Below are 17,267 nucleotides of genomic sequence, written 5' to 3'. Positions count from 1 at the left end.
CACTTTTCTATTTTTGTCTCTAAGAAAGCTGGGGCCAGGCGGGGAGGAAACCAAACACAAACTCCCTGACCAGTGTGGTAAGCTCATAAGAGCAGCAGCAAGCTGTTCTAGTGCCAGGTCTTTGTACATAAATTATGTAAAGATAGGTTTGTATATATTATAAATGAATGCAGAAAGTCACATTCTGTGTTAGTACCCTTCATTTACCATTGTCCAAAATGTCAAACATATAGCACGACAGTGTATGACTGTCAAACGCCCCAGCTTTAATTAATCCCGTGTGCAGTACATCACGGTACCATATCTTCTTATATATCTGGAATTTAAGGCCCATTTGCAGCTTATATTTGCAGGACAGGACACTAGGGCTGTCACTAACAACTCTCTGTATTATAGATGGGTAGATGTAAGTGGTTAATTTCTTGAATAATCAATTACTTTCCACATGTGTACCTGTGGGTCAGTCTAAAACTATGATAACAAACTACTCTTCCTTTGTGTGTAATTGTGTTGTTGCCATTCTTTTTGTATGTATTCTATTTGTTCATATTGATTTTATTTTGTTGTACTGTCGACATAATTGACAATGAGGGCATGCCCTCAGAGATTTCTCAAGATTTAAATCAAGGTTGAATGAATGAATGAAATTTCTCGGCCATTACTTGGCAGGAAAATTGAAAAAATAATGTTAAAAACCATTACTTTTAATGTTGCACAAGACAAAGATGCTAATAGTCATGTTTAAAAAGCTGGTGATTTTTATTTTTTTGCCATTTTTCTCTTAAAATAATGTCTTTGAGCAATGTGGTCGCTGCTTTATTTTTTGACCTGCAGCTACTCGATTTATCCTCCCAGCTTTTCAAGGCTTACACCTCTTGTCAAACAGCCACATTATGTGCTACACCCTGAAACTTAAAAATCAGCCATTATTATTATTATTTTTGCCACGTTTAAGTCTTTACATGATTAGAAGAGAAGAAAATAATAGCCGCTCAACTCCTTTAATCAAACCCTTCAGCAGTTTTTGTCAGGCGATGGGTGTTGATGTCATGTTATCATGGCAGCTGTAACATGCTGATGCTATCACTCGCAACTTCTTTTTCTGTGTAAAATGGGATGTTTGCTCTCAACTTCCTCCTCACTCGCTGTGCGTATTCCAGAGATTTGAGAAAGCGCCTCCCTCGCTGCTTCCTCCCTCGGCCCCCGCTCCCTCTGCTGCTGCTGTTGAGACATCCTCTCACAGAAAACGAGGAACAGATGTGAGAAAGTTGTTTGCAGAAGAAAAGAACAAATCGGAGCATTTCCTTTCGGATCGCAGTCAGAGGATTTGAATGAAGGGAAACTTTCAGTCAGCTGGGTTTGAAGTGGGCATGTCTTACACTAACTCACATCCTCGTGACTGCTTTGGTATCGGGATCTCAGTATAAAGTGGATTTGTTCAGCCTGTTTCTTTAAGGCATGGCAGTTTAAATTTGTATGCCTGTTGAAGTTGCGACTTGGTACCTAGTTTGAGAACTCTCACTTTAGATGGATAGCCGATAAGAGAGCACCGAGTCACTGCATATTGTGACATACAGATGCTGTGGTTAACACAGCAACTGAAAGTAAAACCTTTAACCAATGACTTTCTCTTTATAATAATGGATAATGATAATGAAAGGATAATGAAATCCACTGGATGTCAATGATACTTCCTCTATATTGGCATTTGTGTACAAGGCTAGAGCCCTGAGGATTCATTTAAAGACAATATGTCACCAACATGAGGGCTGCAAAAACACTTCAGGGTGGAGAAGTTACACCTTAATCCTTCTTTATGGTTTATACAGTTTTGTGACCTTGTATTATTTCAGCATAGCTCCAGTTGTTCAGCAGCAGGTGCTCCAATCAGCTTCACTAAATCAAAACACCTGTGTGTGTGTGTGTGTGTGTGTGTGTGTGTGTGTGTGTCTGCAGTGCCCTTCAAAAAATGAGTTCATGCATAGCTACAAAAACAAAAGATATTGGTCAGATTATTGCAACTAATCTGGAGATTAAACGTCTGTTTTGTCATGACCTGTTTCACCAGGTACCTGCAACTCCAGTAATAAATCATTAATTGCTGAAGTCATTTTTCAGGCGAAATTCCCAAACATTAGTTAAGTTAACTGAATAAAGTTAAACTAGGGCAGCGTGACATGGGTCATGGAAAATGTAATCTCAGATTTGTTTGCACCAAATACAAGTTAATGTTTTAATCAATTTTAGGTGGCCAATGTTACCTACTGATTTTTTGGGGCAATGGCTCAGAGCGGTACAGAATCTGAAATATGACAAGAATATATCGGTGGGTCGTCTACATAATCTTCAGGTCTGCAGTCTACATTTCAAACCTGACGATTTTGAACGATACATGACATCGGAGGCGGGGGTCTTAGATTGAGGAAGTGTAGTTTAGCGAGCTCCCTGGCCTCCGCCAGATGACGCGTTTTACGTAGTCAGGCGGAGGTTTTCCATGACCTTTTGGAGAAGCGGATAGTGTCCTCCAAAGGCGCAGAGCGAAATTGCATTTTTTTTCCTACCACAATGGCGTTAGCTCCCCATAACAGCATGATAGGACTGAGGTTGAAAATTGGCGAACTGTCCCTTTAACGTCTGACCTGGTCAAATGTCTCCTGCAGTGTGTGATGATACATGAGAGAAAGTCCACAGTGTCTATTTCTTAATTTGTATCCTCCCACACACTCCATGGTCACTTCAAACTTTCCCAACCCAGACTGGGTACTCCTCTCAAGCACAAAATAACGTTGCTAAATACAACTGCAGCTTCTAAATGTAGGTGCTTTTAGGGAAGTATCATTCAGCAGTTTTTTAAAAGCACTGTACTGGTTCTTGCACCTTGTGTTTATAAACCTGTCCAATGTATCGCAGGTTGTAACACAAAAAGTACCAGTCTGCAGCAATCGTAAACCTAACATGCATGATCTGTTAAGCATTTTGCTCTGTGTCTATTTAGTTTGAAGGATACAGACAATCGACCTTTGCACCACCTGGATTTCAAAACAATCTCCTGTCTGTAATTAATGATAAAAGTCACTTCCCATGATCCTCTGCAACATGGAGCTGAGGGTAAAGCCCTGTCTCTATCTATATTTTTAGCGCCCTTTGGCCTTTAGCAGAGTCATCTCTCTAAGTTTCCTCACTTGCACTCAGTCCCCTGTGTTGGGACCGATCAGAGACTTTCACTGCACAGTTTTCCACTCCGACCTCCATTGTTTTACTCATATTTTTCCATCCCCCCCACTCGTTATGTTTGGCCAGCGAAGACGACCGCGCGGGAGAGAAAGGGAGAATGGATGAAAACACGGAATATACACCAGCGTGGAGCAGCTCTCGCTCGCTCAACATCTGTTTCCATTTTGGTGTTTGCTTTCAACTCGGTGCCAGAGAATATGGAGCCCCCAAATGTGGAGAGGGTTGTTTTCAAGTGGTAATTTGGCACACCCCACTTTTTCTTTTTGGCTCGCATCCTCATTTTAGTTGGGAGGCTGTCTTTGGTCATAAACCATGCTTTCAGCCGCGAGGAGAGATCCACTAGTGCAAAAATCATGTATTTTTGGCACTAGACCCTTGTTGCCTGGTTTTCCACTGGAGAATAGACATTAGACTCTCTGCTGGCTCCTGTTCAAGTATGAGAGTTGAAAATTCCCTCCAGGGTCTGTATAGGAGTAGATGTTTAACACCTTTTTATATGCTTTTCTACTAGGTCCCAAAGGGGGCTAAAATCCAACAATGGCAGGTCTGATGAAGCTCAAATGTTACAGTAGCTTAACCTTAATGTCCCTCAAAAGAAAGGACACCATCAGATGTTTAAAACATAAAACCTCACAGCAGTAGGATGGATAGGTTTTTCTACCTTGTCGGCTTTAACCGTCCAGAAGTGAGCTAACTTGTGTAATTAGCAGAAACCTTCCCCCTGTCTTCACTCGGTTCTTAATCAGGATAACATGATTTCCTGCTCCTGATCAATTTCGCTGATTCTGAGCTCGGCTGAGTGCCAACAATATGAAGTCATCGGTCAAACAGCCCCGGCTCCAGTTTCCCCTGAGTCATTGAGAGCAGCTGTAGAGGCAGCTGATCACTGCCAGTCTTATTAATACAGAGCCCGGAGCCTGCTGAGGAGCACTTCTACTGCGATGCATCCTGATTAATTCCCCCCAAGTTTCCCATGGGAGTCCAGCTACAGGCCTGTTAGCATGCTGGGCTTGTTTGATTTAATGAAGCCGGGCTCCATTTCCTTTAATGGTTATTAATTAAGACAATTAACAGCTAACGAAACGTGGTATCTGAGTGTGCTGCTGCTGTATTGGTTCTAGTTCTGAAAATAACAAATGCCATAAATAAAACTTCCAATTGAACGCTCCTAAGTCTTTATTCTAGATACTGGAGTGGCTGTAGTCTGGACTCCCCCGTCCCCTCAGCGCGTGTTTCCTTCCTAATCTCGTGTATGACATGGGAGGGCTGAGGACGTACAATAAACACGTAATTGGCCTGAATGGTAATGTGTTACATCAACAGGCAGAATTTCCCAAGAGACTGACTAACTGTTTATGTTTAAGTAATGACCTCATCTTGTTGATGTTGTTGAAGCTCGTGCATTTAATGGTGGGTTTTTACCACAGCGGCACCCCCCCCCCTCCCCTCCAAACCCCCCTTTACTCCACTCTCTAACAATCACAGGATCTACGTCACCGCGCTGACGCTCACCCCATTCTTCACATTTCCATCCACAGAAACACGTTTAAAGCGTTCAGTTGTTTACCACCTCTACCTCATTTCAGACCGGGGGGGGGGGATAAACTTCCCACTTTTGGACTTTAATGACAGACATGAAATTAGTAGCAAAACACCTTGTGTCTTTGTATACATCGAACATTTTACTGCCAGAAGCTCCAGAGGGAAGAAGAGCTGATAAAAAAACTTCTTGACACGATAAAAATATAATTAGAAAACATCAAAGGAAAGTTGTGATGCAGAGCTATTCAGCTGTCAGACTTGTCCTAATAGGATTAGTTCTAGACATTTTGAAGTTAGCCCGCTTTGGGCTGCATCATGTAGGAAAATATAAACAAGGGATTGGACTTGCTTTGACAGGTACTTCGCATTAAATAACAGCCAGGCCATGATATATTTAATGACATCATGGCTGCAACCAAATGTGTTATTAGATGCATAGATCTGTCAATTTATATGTTGCTAAATATTGTTTGGTTTGGGGCTGCACTTTATTATAAAATAAAAATGTTATTTCAACAGATATCAGGATTGCACTATGATTCAAATTTATACCAAGCAAGAATATTTCCTCACGTCTGGAGAACAAGATTAGTAAGCAATGAAATCCCTGCACCTCTGCAATATTACATGGTGATGCTGTTTAACTTTCTCAAATAATTGCAGCATCTGTGATTGGATGTGCACTTGGCTGTGTTATGATTTGGGGATATTTTGATAAAGTTTTAAGCCCAACTTTGGTTTATGAACTGTCAGAAGGATGTGAAAGTGTCCATCAAGATGTCCTTAAGCCCACAGGGACATCTACATATTTCTGTTTACTGTCACATGAGAGAAAGACACGAAGCAAGTCTGCATAAAAATGATTCATTCAACCTAATAAACTAATCAATTAACTAACTAATAGTTTCAGCTGTCTTAGCCATTAATAATAATTCAGATATTGTGCAGAACATCTGCATCAGAAAGTCTCTTCATATAAAAAAAGATATGATAAAATATGCTGAGAGCAGGTGGTCTTTGAGTGTCACCTCGTCTCTTTGAAGTACCGGGGTCTGGGCCTCAGGCCTGCACAAGAATCCATTGTGTCTCGGCAGCGCGGACGGCGAACCTGTTCAGCGGCCCCGCTCCTGCATGCAGAGAGCTCGCAGCCGGCTGGCCCGCTGCCAGCAGCCACGCAGAGAGGAGGCGCTCTTTGTTTTGTATCGTGGTCACTGAATCACTGCAGAAGAATTAGGTGTCTCCGCTTTTACAGGAGATGCAGGCAGAGCTGTGAGTAACAGGTGGGGCACGGAGAGGATCTACCGCCTCGTCTGTTGGTGGATGATTGTGTTGGTTGGTTGTTGGCAGTGTCAGAGCTTTAGTCACCCACTACTAAAATAACACCGTTTTATGGAGATGTTTACTTAAAGTTGCTACAACAAAACAGTGCACAGATTGTAGGGGATTTCTAGGCAACCTACTCATAGCCTACAAATCACACTTTAAGGTACCATTGTACTGATATACAGTCTATATAGAGCGTACAGTGCTCATAAAAGTATTTGTGTGCCCTTGTGGTTGTTGCTTCGGTTTCTTTATATATCTACAGCTAAATATATCAAGCAAAATAAACCAAACACTTTATTTTTGGAAACTTCTTTGACCCTCCCTTTTTTATGAATTAGAAATTTTATTTTAATTGAAAAAAAATTAAGGAAAAATGCAAAAAAAAACAACATTAAAAAGCAGGTGTAGCAGGCAGCTTTTGAAAGGTAACAAGAACAGTTTAAGAGGTGTGGTTGTCGTGTGATATAATGAGACATTGGTTCTTATTAATATGCTATAATGTATGTGAGCAACCTAATTAAAGCTTTTGGCTTCTCCTCTAGTATTGTGGACTCCTTTTGCGTGATCCTGGACAACTTAAAGCGTAACAGAAGTCAAACTCTCCCTCAGTAATGCTGAATTGGCCTCTTCCTCACTGATGTGGTTTACAAGGCAGGCGCTTTTTCTTCCTCTCTTCATGGCCTGTAGTCTCCTTCATACCACACTTCTCTCTTTATTTAGCCCCGGCTTAACCCTCACACCCAAACAGCACTTTAACCAGGACGTCTTACTTCCCTAATTGATATTGTTCCATTTACTGCAAAAGCTAGTCGTCACAAGACGCTGTTTCCTTTTTTTCTTTCTTGCTGGAACTCGCTCTGACCAGCTGAGCTACGTCACAGAGAGGGAGAGTCCTTTCTTAGCTGTAAAGGTCCACAAATATGGATATGAGTTATCTTTGGTGCTGAATGAGGAGAACCAGATGTAATGTAGTCACCGCAAATGTAATTTAAGCTGCTTGCATTTACTTTAATAACATAAGTAACTCCAAAAAGCAGGGTTTACTGTCACAGGAAGGAGATTAGAGTTAAAACATGGAATCTATTAAGCTCACAGTCAGTTTAAAGTAACTTTCTTAAATTATCTTCTGCTTTTGTTTCATTTCCTCCTGTCAGAAATCACTGTATTTTGAAGAGGTGACTCATCAGATTAAACACAAAGTCAGTGGAAAAGCCTGAGTTTCCATTGATTTGCCCAACAGCTCAGTCAAAGTTGGACAGTTGATTGGGCAAATGAGAAATTTAAAGACATAGCCTTGGGTTCTTGGAAAATTGGATGTCATAGTACTAATAATTCACTTATGAGTCAGTAAAATAATAGGCATAATAATACATCATGAAAATAATCTTTAGTTGCAGTCCAACAGGAGGTGATTAACGTTTGTAAGCTGGCAGTTAGACATGACACACTGCAATCTGAATTCAGCCGTTTAGTTATGAGCTCACAGCTTGCAAGACAATCAGGGAAAGTAAATGAAACACATTTCTAAATTCATAGCAACATGTAAAGCGGCTAAAATACGTTTCTACATCATTTCTTTACTCACAGGTTCCTGAAACTCCATCACAAACTCATCCTATGAAACCCAGGCTGCTCTGTTTTTCAGCCACCTAAATAGATGAAATACAAACACACAAAATGAAGCGGATTAGAGTTGTTAACACCTTAATAATAATCCTGCTGCTGCTACGAAACTCGGTAAGGAAACTGCAAACAGTGTATTATGACTGTTGTCTGGTCTGTTGGACTGCACTTAAATAAGATGAGGTTGTAGCTGATTAAATCTTCACCACATAAAGTCCCTTTATGTTTCTGCTTTGCTGCAGCTGCTGGTTGTTTTGAATTTGCAGATATCTGATGTTTTGCACTGAGAGCAGAATACCTGCATCATCCAGGCTGCTTATCGCCCAGACTGCTTTATCACACTGTGTCTGTGTGTGTGCATACTTATGTAATAATGCAACGCTGAGTGAAACATGATTGTATCGCTACATTGAAGAAGTGTCTGAATATTCAATGAAAACAAAGCCCCCCTCTTTCTCTTCGACTTATTATTCCTCAACACACCTTACCTACTAATAGTATATCAAAAGGCTTTTTATATTCATGTTTTGGGAACTTTAAAGGGGATTAAGAGATTAAAAGGCTGTTTGTTTCCAGGTCTGTGGAGATGTGATTTCCTTTAAAGATGAACTCTGTTGTTTAATGACTGAAGCACATTGTAGAGTAAATGCTGAGGCTCCCATTTGAACAAGTCAGTCAGTTGTTGAGTTGGTGAATGAACTCAGTCAGACAGAATATAAATATAATTAAAAATATATATATTCGTATGTGGCCTTGCCTTTAACATTGTAGGTCGAGTGTATCTCTTATTCTGTTATTTATAAGTGTCATTGCTTCTCAAACATATAAGCACATAAGGGATGTTGAACAGCTTTGGTTAACAGCAGTCATGTAATGAAGTGTTATGTCCGCTGGTTCTCTTTGACTTAGCGGTTTATACACCTGAGCAGATCAAAGGCCCCCTTGCTAGTCCATACGTGAAGATGAAGGTGCAGAGATGTTATCTGTGTACTTTGGTGTTCACGTGTCCCTGGATCTCATGAATATCCTGTGAATTTGAGAAGTGATATAGTTGTAATAAACTTTTGACCTACTCTTTGTAGCCATAAAGGACACCGCCCTGCTGTAATTCTGCTTTCTCTTTGCTCAGGCAATCCTTAATGGAATGTCAACCTTGTGCTTTGATGTTTCATAATCCAACACATTTCACTTAGCTTCTCTTTTAAAAATAAATGCAGAGAAAATGTAGAGTAGCTGTGACCCCAAATGAGAAGCACGTCTTTTCACCTTGCATTCTGTTACAAGTTTGTATCTTGTGTGTGTGTGTGCTTGATTTAAACATGGATATATGCGATCTAATTTTGTCTTGTGCGAGCGCCATCTTTCATAGAAGTCTGTATCACCGCATATTTTCAAGTCAAAGTGTGCGTTTGTGGCTCGCTCGCTCATGCTTTCTTGTTCTGCTCATTATCCAGACTCGTGGACATGCTCCAAGGTCAGAGCTGTGAGGCAATGGCCCAGATTTTCATTTTGCCAGGGCCCCTCCTTTTCTTATCCCTCGTCAGCACTTTCACAAGTTCGCCCCGCAGGCTCGAGTTACAAGATTGAAAGGAAATCGCTGAGTTCTCATGGTCGCATAGAAAGTCAGAGAATGACTGAGGACTTAGCTTGATTTCCAAGGCTAATTTTATTAAATCATAATTTTTCTAGAGCGTGCCTGATCTTTTTCAAGCCGCCCCGCCTTCCATTTATTCTGTTAAACACATTCATGTGTGGTGGCTACACCTGAGCAGATAAGGTCAAGTGCTTTTATCAAGGGCAACACGACGGGTTCAGAGAGTTTTTGTATGATTGACTAATGCAGGTTTATAGTCATGGTTTTTGTGAGGGGATAAAATTGCTTTAAGTACCATGTCCCCTTATGGTATTTCTTAAGATTGCAGCCAAACCTTCCAGGAACGACTTATCTGGGACACGCTGCTCTGTAAAAGCTTTGGCCATCATTTTGGTTGCTGGTAATGTTGGCAAGCTGAGGATTGTAGCTTATACTCCTGCTATACACATTGCATTTATACCAGCACAATACCCAGTGTTTAAATATAGAAAATCATAAGAATAGGAACAAATCCTCTTAAAAATCAGACATCGAAGCCCGTAAACAGAACAGTCATGATTGTGGATGATTCATCAAAGAAATGGACTATCAACTGACAAAGGCAAACAGGGCTCGTAACAGGCTCTTTAGATTTTGACCAGGATTAATGTCAGTGGGAGAAAGGCGAGCTCTTTATTGCTTTTGACCCTTTTCTGCCCTCCTTGTCTACTTAAGGACTTGGTTCATTCCACAGTGTTTGGTTTGTGAACAAAATCTCATAAAAATGAAGACTACAAAGAGGCAACTCTGCGACACTGTTCCCACGTTTCAGGCTTTTTCTCTTTGACTAAGTTAGTTGAATTGTACAGCACAGAATATCTAAAAAGTATATACATGGACGATTACTTAGATAGATTTACTGTAGATTAAATGCAGATTTATACAGTGATGTATAGGGAATCGTTCCGCCCAGGACTCTGCTGGTCCCTTTTTTACTGCTTGTTGTATTTTTACCCATGCCTATAAACGCCTTAGCTTTAGTATACAATATAAAATATGTATATATACTGTCAAAATTCCTCAAATTCTCTGCTCGCTCAGTCAGCCTCCTGTTTGTCCCTGAGAGTCACCAGATGTTGGCAGCTGTCGGTGTGCCACCACACGGAAGAACAAACAGCTGGAGGGGGTTTGAGTAACGCCACCCGCTGCTCCGCAGGGTGTCACTTTTAATCCCTTTGCTTTGTACTGACACACAGCGCGCGGGCGCACACACTCTCTCTTACACTCTCAGGGCTGCACAACATCTTGTGAGTTTTCAGTTGAATAGGAACATGGACATCTAAACTGAGTGTTCTCATCTCTGGTGTTTTACAACGAGGACAGCAGGATTATCAACCTGAAATCTAGACCATCAGTTTAACATGAATTTAATAGAAAGAGACAGAGTGGTCCAGCTGCGCTGTAGATGTAAACCATCCTACTATTGTCCCCATTGTGTGTGCCTTTCTGCAGATTGTTAAAGCTAAACTGTTTGAAAAGCTAAACCTGAGCTGTACAATATAACTGATAAAATTAGACTACCCACCATAGAGCTGTCTCTGGCTCTGTTGTTCACAGTCGATCCTTTTAATCTGGCAGCAGCGCCTTTTGCTGCTTTGGTTTTTCACCAATAGACTTTGATTACTGAGCAGGAACAGATCGTCTTACATCCCTGGCAAAACGCCTTGAAATTACATGGATAATGAAGAGTTAGCACGAGGCTGATCACCACAAACTGCACCAGTATGGAAATCTCTGATCCCATCGGCTATAGTCTGACGACGATATAGCCTCTGGGGACAACGGTGAACATGCCGGGCGTGTAGCCAGCAGTTAGCGATACACGACTTCCTTTCCCGCGAGCTGCATTGTTTACAGAAAAAAACACCATTTTTGTTGTGATTTACTTTAATTAACTGGTCTTACCTTTGCTGAAATTTGAACATCATGATGCAGATTAGTCAAAAGTAAAAATGAAGCTTTGTCAGGTCTGACCTCAAGAGGAGAAGAAAACTTTAAAAATACTCGTTTGTTGAACGGCGGTCGGATCGGATCATTTCTTATGCATTCGAGGAAGTCGGGAAATCTGAACGCCTTTGGTGACACAGCGCCATGGGAATTTGTCTCAAGTTGAATTTTAGATCTACAGCAGATTGTTAGCTAAACTTACATGTAGATGTCAGTTTAAAGAGGTTAATAAGAAGCTGAATTATTATCAGATGACGCTGATGGGAGCCGGGTCGTCATTACGCTGCATTATGTTCTGCCTGCTTTTGCTCTCCACACGGACCGTTATTCCTGCGTACGCTGCAGCCTGCTGATACGTGATTGGTCAATATTGCTCGGACTAGAGGCGTAGCACAAACGGAAACCAGAACACTTGCCATGCCTAAAATCCACATCCCTGCCTACAGATTCTACATTTCTCTGTGGAATCTGTAAATAGAGATTACCAATATGGTAATTATTAGGTGTACCTGGTGCAAATCCATCAAGCAGCTGTCCTGCTAGTGATAACCGTAAAAAAAGTATTTTCATAACACTAGCTTTTTACATCTGTTATATTAATATAGGCTATCAAGTCAAGCCATCTATCAGCTTATATACCATTCCTATATCAGAGTAAGATCATAGTAATCTGTTTACCTTTATAAATGATTATCAGAAATGAGATTAATTTGTCAAGCCTGTGCTGTGCTGAGGAGTTTCTTCTCCTGTCGGTGCCCTCTCATGCTCGTATGCTGCTGATCCTGTGGAGAACCAGGCTGTGCTCTGTCACGTTTTTAAAGGGCACAAAGCCAGAGCTGACTGCAGGCCTGCAGCATTACCCAAAATGGCAGCTCTCAGTTTGGCTGCCTCGTATGGTGTGTGTTTCTTTCTGCACATGCTTGTTTCAGGGCTCAAGTGTATAATAGTATGTAATACAACTGTTGTTTTCAAAGGCTGTAATTGTAGAAAATGGGCATGTTGGTGCAATAAAAGAGTTACATTTGAAGTATCCCTTGTGTTTAAAAATACAAGGAGCAACAGTTGTGCAGCTTTTTGTCTCATTATCGCAGCCGGAACATTAATGCTTGTGAAGGAAGTAAGCTGACAATTTTGTCTTATTATAAATAATTTATACTTAATCTGTCTGTACACACTGAACACAGCAAAGATCATGCATGTGGAAAATGACAATAATAAGACAAAGACGGTAAACTTTATTGGCACAGAGGGAGTTTACATCTTTACATAAGGATTCCCCTGCAGCTCATCTTTTGTCTTCTTCTCAGTGTCCGTGCTGATCGTCTTGAGTCAAGGTCACACCTCATTTCAAATGCTTTCTTTCCTTTCCCTTGCAGAGCCACCATAGAGGAAGTGGAAGGGGATGTGTGCGAGTTGGAATCCAAGCTCGACAAAGTGAGTACCACCCATGAAAAACATTGCTTAATTGTTCATTTGTTCTCCTGTGTGAACTGGCAGCTACAGCGGCCATCCTGTGAGGGGAAAGTTGCAGGTTTGTCCCTGGCCTTGTCTCGGTATATCCCCTTTTTATCCCCAGTATATCCCCTGGCAGAGTGCCTTTGAGTAAGACTCTTAATATAGGCAACATGCACCTGGCTTGCACCGTGATGAAATAGGTAGGTGTGTTTCAGAGGAACATGAAATAACACATAAGTTACACTGAAGTTGAACTAGATCACTTCCCTGTTCATTGGCAGCTCAGAGGGAAGTTTATACCAGCTGCCAGCTAATTGGTGGTCATGTGCCTGATTGATGCACTCTATTATGCTTTATTTGCTAAATAGCATCTTTTTTTGTTCATAAAAACATGATTGTTGGATCAGTTCGTTTTTTTGTTCCAAACTATAATGGAAAAACATGATAAGAGAAGTCGGTCAGATCAGAGTCAAAACAACTGTATTTAAAACTAGGGATAGACCGATTATCGGCCGGGCCGATATTCGGCATTTTGACGCATATTAGCATCGGCCTTTTTTTTTTATATATGTATCTGACGGCCGATAAGAGTTCATTTCTAAATTTTCAAATTTTATTTAACTTTGTTTTATTTACTTTATAAAACTTCAGGAAGTTATTTATTTATTTATTCAAATTTTCAGTTAACTTTATAAGAGATGCTGCTGACCCTGGGAACTCCCTGCGCTTTTTGTTTGTTTGTTTAATAAACATATGCTTAAAGGCATTTAAACAAAGTTAAGTGTTGGAGTTTGTATTATTCAAAATTTTGACGCCAATACTTTAACTTTTACTGCAAATGAATTTCGGCTCCAAATATCGGTTATCGGCCTCCTTGACTACTAATAATCGGTATCGGCCCTGAAAAAAACATATCGGTCTATCTCTATTTGAAACTTAAATGAAGTTCAGGATGATGGACATTTATGCTTGGTTATAGTTTTCCCTCTACAGCGACGTGTGCAGAATAAAAACACTTGTTAAAGCATGTTTTAGCTTATTTTAAATATGTATGACTTCATAAAGAAAGCCTAACTTTCTTTTAACATCAAAACTGATTGAAAGCTGATTTTTAATACTAATAGTTTCTTGATTTGTTATTGTATCCTGTAGATTACATTCTGACTCCTAGTAAGCTATGTCATAGTTCGTCTTCACTAGACTAAATTAATAATTAAACCAAACAAAGCAGTTGTATCTGCCCAGATAGCTAACCAATCCCTCCCCTCAGCGGATCCCTGCAGAGCTCAGAGTTCGCTCACTAGCTGATGCCGAGTTTGGAAGATCTAAGTTCATTGTTCCTGGACTCACAGCCTCGCAGAGTCCCACCCTCATCCTCACCCCACTTCTGTGACTCAGCCCCGGCCTCACTTCCTCTCTCGCTCTGGAGAGGAAGGATCTGCGGGAGAGTGGGTGTGTTAGTTTTGCGCGAATATGGCAGTAATAGTGTGCGAGTGTGTACGTGGTGGTGGGTGGAGTCTGGAAATGAAGGCCGTTAGAGACCAAAGTTCAGCTGTGTCTTGAAGCCTCGTACCTGCCAGACATGCACACACACAGTCATGTTGCTGAAAGTAAACACAGGCTTTAGTATGCCAATATTAAATCTGCTTCACTTGCAGACTGTAGCTGTAGCTCACTGGTTTGTTATAGCTGAGGTTCTTTCAGGTTGGGTTGGGGTCGGATTTGTTTGAATTTGAGTTCTATTGTTTAAAATGAAAGCATCCTTTAGAGTGTAATTGTACCTGGCAACCGAGTGTCATTCCACATGGCACAGAGCGTAGGAGAAAAACAGTGGCTGTCTTTATTTAACCTTATTAGTTAAGGCTGAATAAACTGTATTATAAAATGTAACCTCATTTTGTTGAATCATTGTCATGATGGAAAAATGGTGCATCAACATCAGAATAGTTATTATCACAAGTGAGACAAAAAAGGGGGGGAAAAAAGCGTGAGCGGGTGGGTGGATGTTAATATACTGCTATGCATCTGAGCTTTGCTTCTAAAAACTTTTTGCACCCAAAGTCACTTGCTTTAAAAAAAGATAAGAGTAGTATGGAGTAGTTTAATATGATTTGGAAATGAATTGAATATGATTAATGCGCCTAATTTTCTTGAATTTAGCTGCAAAAATTAGTGTTAATTGTTTTAACCAGCTGTCCGGAAGCACAAGCATGCTTTTTATATTTAATCAGCTTTAATTCAATAATTGACTGTTGTAAAGAAAATTGCTTAAAATGACAATTTTTAGTTAAATAAAGTAGCAGTTTAGGCTGCAGAGCCACATTCAGGCTCTGTGTCATCTCCTTTGTGGGAGTGCATGGAGAACGGCCAGCGTTTGTTGTGAGTTTACATAACCTGGAATTATCTCTGCCCCCAATGAGTCAGACGGGAAAGAAGTGCCTGCTGTTAATTACCAACAAACTGACAAAGCATTTCGCTTCCCGTCGTTCCTTTTATGCTCTGCATGTACAATTCCTGAATCTGTTTTTAGCAGCAAAACTTCAAGTGTTTTAAAAAAGCAGCGAATGCCCTGAAGAAGTCACCAGCCCTGTTTCCCTTCACTAAGCGTTATCATCTCCTCTCAGCTGTCTATTGCTGCATCTTTTCTTTCTTCACACCTAAACATCTGCCTTTTTTCGCTTTCTCCCTCTCTAGTTGGTGAAGTTGTGTATTGGGATGATCGATGCTGGAAAAGCCTACAATGCAGCCAACAAACAGTTTGTTACCGGGATCCGGGAGCTGGCCCAGCAGTCCACCAAAGATGAAGTCATCGAGGTAAACAAACCCAACCTGACATGATCTGAATCACAGAAAGTCACCACCATGTAAATTCCATGTAGGGTGGCACAGATCGGACAAGATAAAAAATATTTAGCTAAATTAAAATGTGCTAAAATCAGTGCAGTGTTAAGCTGTGACTAAATACTTTAGAGCTATAAAGAGGCCTGTATTTAATCTCTGTTTGCACACTCTATCTTGTCCTCTCTTTTTAGTGAAGTGTTTTTATTCTTGATGACATTTCAAGACTAGATCTTATAGATTACAAAATGAGGCCTGGTTAAACCCTTACTGTCCGCCGGGTCTTGCAGAGGTCAGATGTTTTGTTTTGTTTTCTCTTGAATTTTGCATGGTGAGGCAAGCACTTCCTGTCTGCCTTTGTGTATTTCACCCAAAGTCTCTCCCTCGGGTTTGAAGCTCTGCCACGCCGAGTGTTTGGAGGGACTAACTTAGCCAGAAGAATTCTTTCCCGAAATGCTATTGTGTCTCCAAAAATAACAGTTCATGTGAAGCCATACCTGTCTGACAAAGGAGTTTGTGTGTTTCCTTTAATTGTTTTATTATTTTTTTAATGTTTGCCCTGTGTGTATGTGTGTTTTCTACTTATATGTGTCACTCACGCCTGGCTTCGTGTTCTGTCCTTTTTTTCTCCCCACAGTCCAGCCTCACAAAGTTTGCTGAGAGCCTGCAGGAGATGATCAACTATCACACGGTATGTAAGCATGTGAAACCGGATGTATTGTGACTCTTCTTTTTTTTTCTTCCTTTACAGCTGGGTGATGACAAAACTCAGCTGGGCCGACAAAAGCTCTTTAACTGTCTAGTTTTTACTTACTGCTGGGAAGGTCTGCGAGACAATAGATCTGTGAGGATGGCCACTGGTTTGAGGGCAGGAAGCGGAAAGTGTACATGAAATGGATTATTAAGGATTAGCAAGAAAGTGTCTGTAATAAACAGCCTCCAGGTGGGATTTCTTATTACTTTAAAAATGTGAAGCAGGGTGTTTCTCTAAACGTTGCTGCCTGCTCAGCAAACACTGTCCTACTTCAAAAAGAAGTGGGTAGAAAGATTCCTTTGGGTACATTTTTTTTCCTCTTGAGACATTACGTAAATGTTAACAAAGCTTTGGGGTTTCTTGTTGCTAAACGTCCTAAAGTTTCTCCTGCCCAAAGCACACAAAGTCCATGGCATGGAGAGCGAATTTTCCTGCCTCATTAAATCTATTCCCTGCGTCCTGTGTTGGGGAATGTTTATATGTTGGAATAAATCATGCGTTACTGAGGTAAACATGGTCATGTTCATCTTTTTACGACGTGGTTTTCATGCTGGAGAGAGCTGAACTACATGACGAACCATTCAAGGCTTCAGTCAGAGTGATAAAAGTAGTCTGTCGGCCTTACAGGTCTTACCGCTCGGTCACCTAATGCATGCTCTTGCAGCCACTAGATCTTGGACCCCTTATGTATTGTTTTATCCTCTGTTGTCCCGCACCAAACTCTCTAAGGAGCCCTGTAGGACAGATCCAATTATATGGCTGTTCCTTCCCCCTGTTAGCCTCCTCAGCTGTCAGTCTCCGCTGGTTATGACACTGACATTTACAAAAGGAGACACATCTTTCCTCTGCTTGTCCGCTCATTAAGAATCTCCCCAACACATAAAGGATGCACAGTGTGAGCCAGAGGCTTTTTCC

At 40.9% G+C, this 17,267-nt stretch overlaps 1 protein-coding gene across 2 annotated transcripts in view; it reads left to right on the top strand.

The window, feature by feature from the left end:
* acap2b (ArfGAP with coiled-coil, ankyrin repeat and PH domains 2b) overlaps positions 1-17,267 on the top strand; it is a 51,286-nt gene that overhangs the window by 524 nt on the left and 33,495 nt on the right. For both annotated transcript variants that reach the window (XM_069679330.1, XM_069679331.1), the window contains exons 2-4: positions 12,682-12,739; positions 15,455-15,574; positions 16,236-16,289. In XM_069679330.1, the coding sequence (XP_069535431.1) occupies positions 12,682-12,739; positions 15,455-15,574; positions 16,236-16,289 (232 nt within the window). The remainder of the gene's footprint in view (positions 1-12,681; positions 12,740-15,454; positions 15,575-16,235; positions 16,290-17,267) is intronic.

This window comes from Semicossyphus pulcher, unplaced genomic scaffold (genome assembly GCF_022749685.1).
Source record: "Semicossyphus pulcher isolate SPU_LCO1_2020_fin unplaced genomic scaffold, fSemPul1.0.p SCAF_4, whole genome shotgun sequence".
In the NCBI taxonomy this organism is placed as follows: Eukaryota; Metazoa; Chordata; class Actinopteri; order Labriformes; family Labridae; genus Semicossyphus; species Semicossyphus pulcher.
This window is presented reverse-complemented; position numbering and strand designations above follow the sequence as displayed.